This window comes from Acromyrmex echinatior, chromosome 1, assembly GCF_024713525.1.
Source record: "Acromyrmex echinatior isolate Ae372 chromosome 1, ASM2471352v2, whole genome shotgun sequence".
NCBI classification, from domain to species: domain Eukaryota; kingdom Metazoa; phylum Arthropoda; class Insecta; order Hymenoptera; family Formicidae; genus Acromyrmex; species Acromyrmex echinatior.
The window spans coordinates 13,772,087-13,787,332 of record NC_141852.1 but is presented as its reverse complement, the minus strand read 5'-3'; the positions used below and the strand labels follow the sequence as shown (position 1 = coordinate 13,787,332).

The 15,246-nt window shown below is 28.3% G+C and overlaps 1 protein-coding gene and 1 long non-coding RNA gene across 8 annotated transcripts in view; one reads left to right on the top strand and one right to left on the bottom strand.

Annotated features, from left to right (window-relative positions):
- Positions 1 to 97: 97 nt before the first annotated feature.
- LOC105146909 (solute carrier family 41 member 1) lies at positions 98 to 15,217 on the bottom strand. Of its 4 annotated transcripts, XM_011057550.2 has the most exons (8): positions 10,637 to 10,865; positions 5,095 to 5,521; positions 4,252 to 4,723; positions 4,043 to 4,190; positions 3,765 to 3,967; positions 3,407 to 3,555; positions 3,177 to 3,276; positions 98 to 3,045 (listed from the first exon to the last, which is right to left on the bottom strand). In XM_011057550.2, the coding sequence occupies exons 2-8, from the start codon at positions 5,482 to 5,484 to the stop codon at positions 2,996 to 2,998; spliced, it is 1,512 nt and encodes a 503-aa protein (XP_011055852.1). In that variant the 5' UTR covers positions 5,485 to 5,521; positions 10,637 to 10,865; the 3' UTR covers positions 98 to 2,995. The 4 variants fall into 4 exon arrangements, with proteins under 4 accessions (XP_011055852.1, XP_011055851.1, XP_087259600.1 ...); XM_011057549.2 differs by lacking the exon at positions 10,637 to 10,865 and adding an exon at positions 15,138 to 15,217 and having other exon boundaries at positions 98 to 3,276; XM_087403474.1 differs by having other exon boundaries at positions 98 to 3,276; positions 5,095 to 5,568.
- LOC147910986 (uncharacterized) overlaps positions 11,014 to 15,246 on the top strand; it is a 486,594-nt gene continuing 482,361 nt past the window's right edge. For all 4 annotated transcript variants that reach the window (XR_015544271.1, XR_015544267.1, XR_015544270.1 and 1 more), the window contains exon 1: positions 11,014 to 11,140. This is a non-coding gene — a long non-coding RNA (uncharacterized LOC147910986). The remainder of the gene's footprint in view (positions 11,141 to 15,246) is intronic.

Sequence of the window (15,246 nt, the reverse complement as noted above, 5' to 3'; positions counted from 1 at the left end):
ATAATTTTAAATTGAATCATTATCTTATGACAGTTCAATTTAATTTTATCATTTTTTTTTGCGTGCGTTTGAGATAAGTAATAATAAAATGCTGCAGTTGTATATTTCGAGACTTTATTATCTCATATAAACATAACAAATCGTTGTGCTAGAATTTATGATATTTGTATATTACATAAGTAAATCTTTTATACAGTGTCAATACTTCAGATTTCCAAACAGTATGTTTTAGGCACTAGAAAATGTTAATAAAGTCTCAATATTATCTGTATCTTTCTTGCAGTAACTTTTCAAAGGACTTATCTGATTATATTAATATAATTTTCACTACATCTAAATATAGTGAATATACTATAACATTGTTAGTAAATGATTGCAGAATATTTTATATATTATACTCTCGATATCTCGTTGCAAAGCTAAGTAAACAAATTTTTTTGTTTTTATTCATTATATAAGAGTAAAGATATTTAATATAATACTATAATAAAAGAACTCCTTTACATGGTGTTTCCCTTTCTTGTGACACACATATTATCATATATATTATATTTATACATGAATTTCTCTCATTATATTTGTGCCCGTAAATTAAAGTATATGTATATTTATACTTTTAATATAAAATACTGTATCACCTACTTCTCTCTCTTTTCTTTTTGTATATCTTTTCAATTATTCGTGTCTGTACGAATATTTATACAAGTACATCCCCCTTTCCAAGATAATTTCGTAAAACATTAAACAAGAAATTTTTTTAATGCCGGAAAAACTGTCAGAGTTACTAGGAAAATGGTTTTTTTTTGTTCCCACTGGTTGATAGATCGATAGCATCTTCAACATTTCCTTAAAATGTATAATGCCTGATATGTAAACTTTGAAAAAATGAAAAGAAGAGGAAGAAAAATTAAAGAAGAAAAAATACGGTTGTGAGATTGGAACAATTGCGAGTTGAACAAGAGTGCAAAGAGAAGCAGAAACTGAAAGGAAAACAATGAAAAGAAAGATTCAAAGTGCATATGATAAAAAATTGTTAATGACAAAATAAAAATAGGATAAAGCTGAAATTCTTCAAGTAAAAGATAAGTTAATTAAACTCAGTAAACGAGAATGGATTAAAATTTTAATCAATTTAAATTCATTTGAATGGATATTTTAGTAACATTTTTAATAGTCCATTTTCACCTTTTTAGATTCAATTAAACGGAAATTTTTTTTTTAGATTTATCGGATCGAAAATTACATTTCCTATTTAGAATTTTAAATTGAGCAGTATTCACAATGCACTTAAAGAATTAAAATTTTTTTTTTAGATTGAAAAGATAGAGATGTGTTTCATACAATTCCTAAATGCATAAAAATACACTAGAATTAAAAAGGATTCATTTTAATATTTGCGAATGCGTACTTTTGAAAATCTGTAAATCTATTTAATCCATTTCAATCCTTTTTTGTTTAGGGGATACCAAGTGATTTGAAATGCCCCATGATGATTACTTTCATCCGAAATTTTCAAAAATTTAAAAATAATGTAATCCTCGGATCGAAGTAACAACACGGAGCCCTAGTCGAGTCGTAACCACAAACTTAAATCATTATTTAAAAAAAAAAAATAAAATAAAATAAGTGAATGTTTATTCTGCGCACTTGTTCTCAGTTATCAAGGGCGTAAATTGAAAATGGTGATCGAAAAAAGAGAACCAATAAATAAATGTTGTCAGCATTTGTTTGGATAAAACGATGATAAAACGATGATGAATGAATGCGCTACTCCTGATGATGTCCAGAACTCTAAATTGCATGTTCCTTAACTTGCTCTTTAAATTCCAATTCACAATATATTTCGATTTAATTCTTCTTTCTAGTTATAATCTCTCATCTCAAATACGAATTGAATTTGATTCGCAGAACAAATAATTTTGCAATTAATTAATATAATTTGCAATCACAAGATTTAGTCTTTGGTTAGCTCTGACAATATTTCAAGAATTTTATTTTTTCACGTACATATTGTAACTCTTGTTTAATCTGTTATATACCTTGGCAAGAGAAATAAATTTGTATAATTACAAATATTTTGATTCATTTAAAATAAAAAATGTCATTATATATATATATATATATATATATATATATACACACATATATATACATATATATGTGAATAGAAATATATTTTTAATAATAGTTTGAGATATTTTGTGTTCGTTTCTACCAATGTAGATTAATGTTAATTTCGATTTAGTTTACTCTTTAGCCTTTCTAATTCTTAAAACTAAAAAAAAAATAAAAATAAAAATAAAAATAAAAATAAAAATAAAAATTAAATTAGACCAAGAAAGTTAATCTACACTAGTAGAAACGGGCCTCAGATAGTAAAACTATGTAAAAACAAAATTGTCGAAATATATACAAGCCGCTTAAGCTTTACACATACAATATGTACTTATAAGTTTCCAAGTATTAATAAATTGAAGAAAATACTAGGAGAAAGAAAGAAAAAAAGAAAGAGTACACATCCTTCACTTTAACGCCATAATTGAGAATTGCAGTTGATTGCTAATTGAAATTTCCTCTATAGGTAATTATATAAAAAATATTAAAATTTATATTTAATATTTAACTGATTGACGTGTTGTCTATGTATATGTGTACAAATATATATCTACTAGGTATTATATACAGTTAACTAAGTTTATACATATAGGCACATACGTCGTATGATTGATATGACGAAGCTTAAGAAAATATCTTGTATGATGAAAATTTTGGTTAAAGCATAGAAATGAAATATGTATACTTATATATACTGGCCTATATTTATTGGCATAGTCGCGATTCAAATTAATTCCTATCTTTGTAATCACGTGACAATTTCATTATTATGTAATAGAATCAATATTAATAAATATTTCTTTTTGAAAAAAAAACTCACTGTAACGAAAGCGATAGCCATTGATAATCCTGAATTACAATGGTGTCGCGTATTGTAAATTCAAATCAGATTTCTCATTGCAGTCTTTTGACAGTTCCACAATTTGTGACCTGTAACATTATAAAGGATTTAAAATATTGTATAAACTTTAACGATCAATCTCCTACGTCAGAGTCGCCATCGCCTATGGCATAAAGAATATGGAAGGCAATTCCAAGTAGCGCAGTTCCTATAAGATCACCTGCTGCTGTTAAATACGGTATCGCAGAACTGTCTGGATCCATACCTCTTATCCACATCCAAATAACCATTAATTGCGCAATATATAACAACAGGATTACCTAAAAATTAAATAAGCAAATTTAATCAATATTAATAATTTTTTTTAAATTTCAGCCAATATCATTTTTTATAAAAATTAACATATATATTATATATATATGTATATATATATATATATATATACTATACCTGTAACATTGCAGCGATCAAATATATCGTGATAAATATAGGTGTGAATGAGGTATGCCCCGCCTGAAGGTAACTAATCGTGTAACTAAAGATTAAGTGCCCTGGTATCACCATCATCAGTAATACTCTAGCTGTCCTCGCGTGTCCTCCTGTTAAAAATTCCTTGTAACAAATTTACGAACATATAATTATATTTTGTATTAGGTGTTGGAATTAATTCGTAGCGTTTTTAATGAAAGAATGTTATTTATTTCACATGAGCATTAAAAAATACATTAATGAAAGTACTTCCCATCACTTGTAAAACGCTACGAATTAATTCCAACACCTAATACAAAAACGTTCATAGTAAACTCACCTTTAGCAAAAAATGCGTGGAATGGACTAATGCAAACGTTGAGAGTTTTTTGAACACCCGTGTGATAATCTTTATGTAGGGACGTCGATATTCTACTGGCTTGAACGGCAACCAAGTTTCCCCCAACGCCATTAATTACTAATTGAAAGACCGCTATGCCTTTGTAGCTTGATATGGTGTAGTCCAAAATCAGTCCACCAAGACTAAAATCAATGTTATTCGTTGACGCGCATTCACTTCATAAAATTTTTATAAAATGTGCAAGGAAAAATAATTACCTGCTAATTAACATCGCGGATATCACAGGCGTCCAGCCGTAATCCAATACTTCTTTAGTAAATGGATTTCTAGCTGCTATGTACCCCCATACAGGAGTTATAAATACACAATATGCTATCAATAATGGAGCTGCCCACGGAGCGCTACCTAAAAAATTCGTCAATTTTTTAATCAAATAAGCACAATATGATAAAACAATCATTTATACCTATTGCTTTATATAATATAGAAGCGATCCAGGATAAAAGAGCTAAAGTAGTTAGATCTCCTAAGGAAGCCGCGATCGGCGTAGCGACATTGTCAGGATTGATGTTCATTCGTCGCGACAATAGTATGACTGCGACCATCACGAGGCCCAAGACGAAACTAGCTACGGAAGCGGTGATCAAGGCACTGGCACATAATAAGAGTCCATGATGAATATCGAAGTGAGCTTCCGGAATCCAACCAAGAATCACAGCTGCCAAGGACGCCAGTAAACCAACTACCATAGCCTGACATTGAATTAAGGCTAAATTTCCCATAACCAATGTCCATTGTTGTTTCGTCGTATCCATTTGACCCAGATTAGCTTGAGTCGACAATCTGGAGGCCAATGTCATCTCCAGGTTTCCTTTCAAACCCAGTAGTGCAGGAACTAATATGTATACTTCGGATACCACTTGATACACTGGCCAATGCTAAAATTCAACGTTTCATTCATGAGATTTATTACCTTTGAATATGCATTAGAAAATAGTGTGTAAGTAATAGTGTTCATAATTAGTTCTTGAGAGACGTGATAAAAATTTTTATTGTTAGTAAAGAGAAACAAATTGCTAATAATATCGTATCTTATTTATTTTCTATTTCAGAATTCCTAAAAAATATGACTGTGATAAAATATAACTGTCCATTTTAATCGATATAGATTAACTTTAATCTTAAATTACTTTAATTTATTTAAAAAATTTTTTTTTCTAGAGTTAACTTAGAAGGAGACAAGTTAAATAGAGATTATTAAAATTAATCTACATTGATAGAAAAAAAAACAAGAATCAATTTTTAATACCTGCACCACGTCTAGCAGCAAACTAGCGGCAACCATGCCGAAGCCGGCAAGTAGGAAGGGTATAAACATCTGGATAGATATAGACCAGACGGTTTCATCGTCCGCATTTTCCATCTCATTTCTTTGATTGTCCTTTTTTCCGCTGCTAAATACGACACTCTCGCTGTCCAATGGTATCAGCCGCTGTATATCGCCCTTTTCGTTTTCATCGCTCTCGTCTTCAGAGTTGATTTCCAATTCCATATTGTTGATATCGGTGATGGTCGAAATAAATAGCTCGTCGCTACCTAGTCCCACCATTTTATTCGGTAGTGAGCTGCTTTTTCCTAATTGCCTGCGACGGAGTTTATTGTCCCCAAAGCGGTTTTCTTGTACCTTCGCATGGCTCATCCTCGTTAGCTTTCCTTTTGCGAATCACCGGCCAATACTGCGATAAAAAAACCGAGTGATTCGTTAGAGCAGCCAAAAAAATATCTGCAAATTTTTTGAAATAATTATTTAAATTTCACACATGTCTGATGTTTAATTTATAAATTGGATATTATCAGTAAATTCGCAGGATTGAAGAGGTAATTTAGAGCTAATTTGTCGATAAAAAATATACTTGAGATTAATTGTTCATGATGAGGATAATATTATAATATGTCTCATAACATATTTTTAGTCTAACGTTAATAAAAATTTAATGAAACCTGTGTAAAGAAAAAAGTTGACAGAAAGTTTATTAGAAAGTTTATTAGAATTTCATTAAGGATAATCCATATTGCCAGCAAAATGGTAGATTCGTTTTCTTACAACACTCAGGTATCGTACATAATCTACTATTTAAGATGAAGACTTGAACGTGTAACTAGAGTTACGTAAGCGAAAGATATATTTCGTCACGTTTGTTCTAGTCTGTTTTTAGAGTTGGATCTAATTTAGACCATCCCCACCGTTGGTTTTGCAAGCTCCTGACTCTCTTCTTTCTTTCTTTTTATTTCATCAAGTCTCTTAATGCTGTTATTCTAAAATAATCTTATATTTATATAATACAATTCCGCGAGAAAAGGAGATTGCAGTAATGACGTATGAGTTAAATTACTTTTTAGTACAGTTTTTATAAAGAATTACTAAATTTTTATAAATAATCTGTAAATTTTCTTGTGAATTAATAATACATGAAAGAATTTTAAATCTAATTAATTTATTAATATAAATTGCTCCCTTTCATTATAAAACTTGATTAATAATTTGTCTTTAAAGTATTTTTAAATTATATGAAAATTATATAACAAACAATAATTTAAAAAAGATAATATAAAAAAATTTATAAAATAAAATAATATAATTTTATAAAGACTATCCGGTAATCTTTTATCACGTAAGATTACTTATTGCATATAATAGGTGTTGGAATTAATTCGTAGCGTTTTACAAGTGATGGGAAGTATTTTCATTAATGTATTTTTTAATGCTCATGTGAAATAAATAACATTCTTTCATTAAAAAACGCTACGAATTAATTCCAACACCTAATAATATTATCAAAGTTCTGCAATGTCATTTTCAGATAGTTATTATATAAAAAATCAATATCATTTTCAGATAGTTGTAAAGAATTTTGTATTTCACAAATCGATATTCACGTAAAATTGTATTTCCTTAAAGTTCACGTTAGCGATAGAAAGCGCATTTGCTGTTTGTGCCAAAGATTTGAGTTAGAAAATCCAGAACACTTATGTTAGATTTTATTTGATCATCTCTCAGAAGACAAACCACTGAGAGAGTATTTGCCATTATAACAATTGACCTCTTCTAGTAGACCGCTTAGAATCAGTATTAAAACTATAGATCCTGTATACATATTTGCGGATGTATGCAGAAGAATTACGTCTCTGTGACAAGAGACTACAGACTTATTATTAGAAGAAAACTAACTAATTAATAAAAAAAACTAATTTCAATTAATGACAAAAAGTACAATTTAATTTTCATAAATGTCGTAAACTTTATTACTTATATCACTTCGAAAAGATGTATTGTCTCAAAATAATATTTATGAATGCTTTTTTTTCTAAATATTTATTGACATAATATAAAAGTTGTGTAGCATAAAATATAAAAGTTATGTAGAATAATATAAAAGTTGTGTAGCAATCGTGGTATAAAGAGTTACGCGTCTGCTCTTTGTGCCAAAGACCCGGTGCCAAGGATCCACACAGAACATGTCTAGATTTTATTTAAATCGTCATCTCTCTTAACGAAGGCAATTGCAAATCACACAGAATATTTTTGGTATGAAAATCTTTTTTTAATAGACCATTCGATATCAACATTAAATCTTATATATGGATATGCAGAAGAGATTATCACGTTTCTAGCAAGAGACTATAGACTTATTGTTAGAAAAACGTTCATTTACATTGAGTAAAATATAAAATCGTATTATAAAACAATTTCAAGACTTTTAGTTTTTTAAAACAATAGAATACGACAAATCGCAAATATGTGTCACACGCGGGAATTAAAACGCAATAATAAATTAATAACAAATTAATAGTTCAATAATAAAAATATAATTGTATGTTTCTTTCTTCGTTTCTTTCTTTGTTTCGGCTTTCTCTTCAAATCATCTTCAGTATGTATTAAGAAAATTGTGTCAAAGATGTATTTTATTGTTTACAAAGCGATTACAAAGCGGAATACTGTTTCATTGAGGATATGTCAAAATCATAAAGGTTGCTATGTATCAACATAATGGATATAATTTCCACTGCAAATAAATTAATTTGGTTTTAATATCAAAAATAGAAATTTAAATATAGTAAAGTCATCGAGAGTTAGAACAGACTAAAAAGATAATAAAAAATAAAAATAATAAAAAACAGGTAAATGATTTACTATATTGATACCAAGCCTTTGTAATTATGACATCTTCAATCATGGAGCATTGTGTTTGTGGTTCACAGTAAGATTCTTGTACACAACCTTGTTAAGATACACACATGCTGAAGATGATTACAAAAGAGAGCCGAAACGTACAATTATTAAACGTAATAGGCATGTTCTTTTTAGCTGAACTTTTTGCACGGTTCATCTTTTACTTTTTTTCTCTAAAAATGAAGAGAAAAGAAAAAGAACCAAGAAGTTTAACTAAAAAAAAACAGGCTTATTACTTTTATTAGTGAATATTATTTCAGTACTACAATAATAAATTAATAATAAATTTTAGATATTAATACGCTCTAGTTACTGATCGTGTTTGTCGGTTGTTGTACACTATTATTTTGTCCATATCACGAGTCTTATTATATATATTTTGATTTTTTTAATATAAATATCTCTGGAATGCTCCTTATCATATATTACAAGGAACAGATAATATGGCTGCATCAGGCGGAAAAAGCAATTTAATGAAAAAGTTCTTTCATATAATTGGTTCTTGTCCTTAATTTTTTGTTTTTAAAGATTTGTTTTATTGTTGCTGGACTTACACTAAACTTTTCTTTCTCATTTTCGCCAAAGTTTAAATAAATATTTATTTCATTTTAAGTATAAAATGTATACTAACAGATTTTGGGTGTAAAAACCAATCATACGATTTGTTTTTATTGCTAAATTACAGAATTTTAATTTCTGCTCTTATTAAATGTCAAACGTATGTTTATTTCATTTTAAGTATAAAGAATATACAATAGTTCTCCAATTATAAAAAATAAAATATATAATAAAGAATTTATTTACTGAGATCAAATAAAAACAAATTTCTAATAAAAAAATCACATTAGACGATCACTAACCTATTTTGTGTTTGAAAAATATGTTATCAGAGCTATTGTGTTTATCATTCATTAGACGTAAAACAAGGACGCAGTAGCACTGAATGTAGCCTATAGGTTCGTTCTTTTCAGCTAGACTTTTAGTAAAATTCATTTTTCTTTCTACATTGAAGAAAAAAAAGAAAAAATAAACGCAACACAAGAAGTTAATTATTTCCAGCACGAGATACAGTGTAAGATACATAGAAAAACTTTTACTTTTATAGTAAGATGTAAGGAGTAAGAAAATCAAGATGTTAGATTTGTTACTACTTATGTCTTACTGCTTAAGTTTTTTGTGTATCATGGCTCTCAGATTAAAGATTGGGATTATATTGGAATTTAATCAATCGAAGCAAAGTTCATCAAACATAAGTTCAGTATTTTTTTTTGTGCCTGTTTCTATTAATGTAGTTTAATTTCAATCCTGGTTCAACTAATTCTTCAGTCTTTTTAAGAATTACAAAAAGATAAAGAGTAAATTAAATCAAGATTAAAATTAAACTACATTGTAGAAACAGGCATTGGTTAAATTCGAATCCAATCTCAATTCTTAATTTAATTACTTTTATGGTCTCTATTATGATAAGCTAATTTGCTTAATGTTTAGGTTTTGTTACTTAAATTTTTGTGTGCCATATTCTTAATATAATGATCATTTCAGCTTTGTTTAACATTGCCAATCAATAAGGATGTAACTGATTTATACTGTGTCATCTACATCTCTTATTGGAAAATATTTTGGATAATAGTCACGCATCATAACAGATAAATAACAAGTTATCTGCAAATAAAAAGATTCATAAAAGTAAGAAATAAGTTTTCGATTTAATTGTTACAATATTTTAAATATATTCGATTATTTTCCCTAAATTTGTCAAAGTTTACCTAATGTTTTGCTAAAATCATCTAATAAACGAGAATGGATTAAAATAGATTGAAATTTTTTTCTATCTGAATGCATATTTTATATATAAATAGCAAATACTTTTTTTGGATTTAATTGGATTCAATTGGATGCAATTGGATTGAAAAACTGCATTTCCTATTCAAAATTTTGAATTGAACAGTATTCACAATGTGTGTTTGTGTGTGTGTGTGTGTGTGTGTGTGTGTGTGTGTGTGTGTGTGTGTGCACAGAAAAAGCTAATATTATTTTTAGATTGAAAAGCATAGAGATATGCTTCATGCAATTCCTATAAATGAATAAAAATACAGGATTGAAAAGTATTTATTTTAACATTCGTGAATCAATATTTCTGAAAATCTGAATCCATTTCAATTCATTTCAATCCATTCTCGTTTACTGGGCGGTTAAAATTTTAAATTATACAATATTATTTATTGTCATATTTCCATTAACTGATATTGATCCGTTGTTTTACTTCAGTTTCGCCAGGAAAAAGATTCTTTCAATACCTAATATTCTAAACGAAACTCTATAATACTTCAATTTATTTTTAATGCACTTAAAACGTCGCGATTAATTTTTGCATTGAAATGTTCGCACTATGAAAAATGTATAACCTCTGCGTAGCGAATCCTAAAAGTCGCACGATACATAAACACATTTTGCGATTTCGTCTACAAATCTTCAATAGATAACCGTGCTTTCAGAACGCTTAATTCATAAAAGCAAATTTTTATCTTCGTTTCAACAAAAGAATAGATTCCTCTTTGCTCGCGCAGTTGCCTGACAGCTGCTGATAGCTCAACCGTCATAACCTCAAAGTGCTACGTACCTCAAATACACGATTTTTCTTCGCGTGTTGGTCCATCGGCTGATCATAAGAGCGATACTTCCGCGTACGATGTCCAAGATAATTCCGGATTCCTCAAAAAGAAACAAAAAGTCCCTCGTCGAGTTCACCGAGTAATTCTAATCATTTTAATCAATTCTAATTCACTGACAAGCATGCAGCGTGAAGTACGCTGCGTATCTATATCAATTCAATAATTACGCGCAGTGTTGAGTGAAATTGTCGCCGAGTCGGACGAAGTTCGATACTATCGAACCGGCCGGCCGCTTGCGATTCTCGAATGACGATTCAAGCCGTCGCGCGCGCATGGTATCTTTCCTAAATTTTCGCATAGAAATCGCGTAGATTTGTTGAAATACGAGTGCTAAAATGGAGCAGACGTTGTGACAACCTGAAAGGATGTAGGAAACGGGATGGCATGGCTAGTTGAGACAGAGGGTGATGGATAATCATCGTCGCAGGTGAACGATCGTCGCATGTCAAAGAGTACGTAACTAATATGTGTATTAAAGTGTGGATTAAGAGTGATATAATTGCACCGGGCCAAGTTTTTTCATGCACTTGAAATTCTCGTTTATGAAATGTACGATAAATAATGAATGGAATGATCTAATGGAAGCAATAATGATTTTCGATACTGCTGATATTTTGAGACGCATGTACTTCCTGTCAGTGAAAGATGGTACCGTCTTGGTGAAAATAAAAATTTGATTATAAGTCAAACGTAAGAGCTGGAGAGTGATAGAAACGTAAACGAAACTTTGGGAGACGAAAATTGAGACAACAAAATATTAAAAAGGCGTTTATACGTTTTTATCCTCTTTAGCAAAATAATAAAGTCACAGAATAATATCATGATAGTCACGAGGTCTGTCTCATGCTCCAATATGCTCCAATATGCTCTTATTCCAATGAACACGTTGGAATTATGGTATAAACATATTGAAGTATGTTGGAGCATGCCACACAAATAAATTTATGATGACGTGTGAATGTTCATTTTGTAAAAGGTATAATATCGCTATGTGATATCATTATGAAGCTGTGATAAAAATTGCACTTTGACATTGCTTTGACATTGACTATGAAACATATACAGAAGATAATAATTGCTGCGTTTCTTTTAGGAAACATAATCGATATAAGTGTCATTTTATTTTTATTCATTGCATGTCAAGAAGATCAGAATAGATTTGTGTCGAGTATACCTCCTATAAGGAAATGTAATCACTGCCACTTTTTGATAATTTTACGATAACGACTCAATTTATCCATGACTATTGTGATGTGAATGTAACTTATTTTTTTTTGGGGGAGGAGACGTTTTGTTGTCTTAATTTTCACCTCCTATACTTTAATAATAATTTAGTAGTGACATATTAATTAAACATGGGGATATATTGAGCCAATATTGGGCTAATATTGGACTAATATTATTCAAATAATAATTATGCTATTAAGATATATAGAAGCTTTGTTTATATGTTTCTGTTAGGGCTCAAACACAAATGGAATAAGGAATAAATAAACAAGGTACAGATTTCAACCTACTAAAAACTGGATACATAGGAACACAGAGTGTTTTTCATTTAGTGACACAAATCAACACAAATATCATTTTATCTTTCTTTATATTCTATAAATAACAAAGATAAAACGATACTTGTGTTGACTTGTATCACAACTCATAGTTTCTGATTGGTTGAAATTTGTTATTCCTTGTTCCTTATTCCTTATTTTTTTCTTCGGTCGATATTCATAGTCGGTTCTTATTTTAAGACCGTCTTAAGTAATGTCTTAAGTCGCTAATGCGGCCTTCTGACTGGTTTGTGACTTTTTAAAACTGTACTGAAGACGGTCTTGAATATAAGATCTGACTATGAATACCGGCCATTGTGTCTGACTCCTTACTTTCTTCTTACATTTGACTTACATATTCCAATTTTTATTTTCACAAAAGCATTTTTCAAGTGCATGTAGGAATTTACATGTCTGATGAAATATAAACTTACCGAAATTGTAGCAATTTTATGTGATTAAAAAGATATTAAATGTTGGGACATAATAAAATATTCAACTATATGTCCATTATGTATGTATATATGATAACAAAATCAAATAATATTTTAATAAATATTTTAATAAATATTTTATATGTATCCAATTAATCTAATTAATTATGAAGAAAATTAATATTACACAGAAAAGAAAAAATTGCGAATAAAAGTATTTTATTTTTATTTGTGCTATAATATTAATTATTTTTAATTATATATAAAATTATTTATTTATAAACTCTGTACAGTATGTATAATATATTATAAATATATTAAATATATTAAATATATATAATAATATGAAAATTAATAAATGTTTTGTGGATAAGTAAATCTTTTACCTATCATAAAAATATTATATTTTTGGATTTTATATTATTCTTATTTATAATATGTTATACATAATACATAGATTATAAACGAATAAAGAATTGTATATATAAATTGAAAATTACTTCAGTTAATATTATTGTATAACACAGAAATAAATTTTTTTATTCTCGATTTTATTTCCATAATATTGATTATTAAAATATTTTTTAATTTATATATAATAAAAAATAAAGGGATACATATTGAAAAATATTTTAATTAATATTACAAAGAAAAATGAAAATTTCGGGATATAAAATATTTTATATTTATTGGTATTCGCGAATTAACATGTTTTGTCTTCAATCTTGTAAATTGCATTAAAAGATATCTACAAAATGATTATTATTGTATAATACATCTTCATATATGTGGCGCAGTAATAAAGTTTAGTGTATGTTACGAGAAGATAAACACCATTTAATTAATATACAAATGATCTTTATTATCCTTCAAAGTAATCCCCTTTAGAAACAATACATTTCTGATAATCATCATCATTTCTGATAAGCTGGAGGAAATTGTGAAAAGACATCTTTGAATATTGTTTTAAGTCTTGTTGTTACATGATTTTAAGTTCCAAAATGTTTGTAAATTAAATCCCTTTTATCACTTCCTTTAAGAAGCAAAAAAAATCTGCTGCAAAAATTGCTGTACATGTTTTTAATGAGGACTCCAGATATAGAATACAGAGCCAAATATTAATTATTCATAATTAATTAGTCATATCATAGGACATTTTATATATCAAATGATGTCATTATAACATCATTTGATATATAAAAAAATAAACTTAAAAATAAACTCATAACAAATGAAGTCATGATAATATTCTTATGATATTATTTTGATTTCTATTTTATTTGAGAATGTGTAATAACGAGACATAAGGTGATATTCAAAGATGACTTTTCACAGAGTTTCCGCGAATTACATGAATCTTGTCTAAAGTGTACTATCTTTAGAGGGAATTACTTTGAAGAACGATAAAAGTCATTTATTAGTATATTAGTTTAGTCGTGTTTATTTTCTCGTAACATTTACGAAACTTTATTGCTATATCACATATTATTATAAATGTCAGAAGTTATGAGAAAATTATAATAATACTTTTAAGTATTTTAAATATAAAAAATATATATTATAGTTTTAGAAAAAATACTATAAACTTTAAGACCTTAAGTTCTGTTTCTTTTTATTTATTACATTTACTGTTATGTTAGTATGTATCTCCTTAGACCTACCTATAACGCTTAAATAACATGTATAAAGCTGTTTAAAAGTTGAAATTACTTATCACTTTCTGTTAAATATAATACTGACTATCAAGAGATTCAAATTATATAAGATAGAATTTTTATAAGTTATCTTCATTTGTTTTAGCTTTTACTATGGTAGACTGGACTGTTACAGACGTTCTAATGGCCTATAAATAATGACTGAAGACACAGTTTAGCGTTCAATGACTTTGCTCATTTGCTCATGTAAAATTTATATATCGAACATACTAGTATTCTGGAGTTAATAGTAATATAAAATTATCTTTAAAGCTGAAAAAAATCAATGAATGGAAACTTGTCACAAAAATAATCTACTTGTCCCCAAATATTTTATTTGTAATCATACTCATTCATTGTAAAAAAAGTTTATTAAAAAAGTTTAAGTTATTACTTTAATATATATATATATATATATATATATATATATATATATAAATTATGTATTATTTTAATATTAATTATTTAATTGATAATTATTATTGTTATATATTGTGCGATCCTGTGCATTTTTCGCGAACGTTGAGGACGATAGGATAAATTTTCATTTGCCACATATCATCTGTATTCTGTAATGTTAATAATAGCTTGTGCAGAGGGGCGCACATATGTACACACATTTACACACACACACACACACACACACACACACACACACACACACACACACACACACACACACACAAAACTAATGTTAATTCATATACAGAAGTTCTATTATTCATATTTGTACTAAATGCCTTATCCTTACAAATTGGAATGTCAGAACTATGTTACCGTTTATTATTTTAGTTGATGTGTCGGTAGATATATCGTCTCTTTTTCTCTCGAGAGTCAAACGTCACTCGTCTTTGGCTATTCGTCTTCGAATATCTTATTGCCAGTA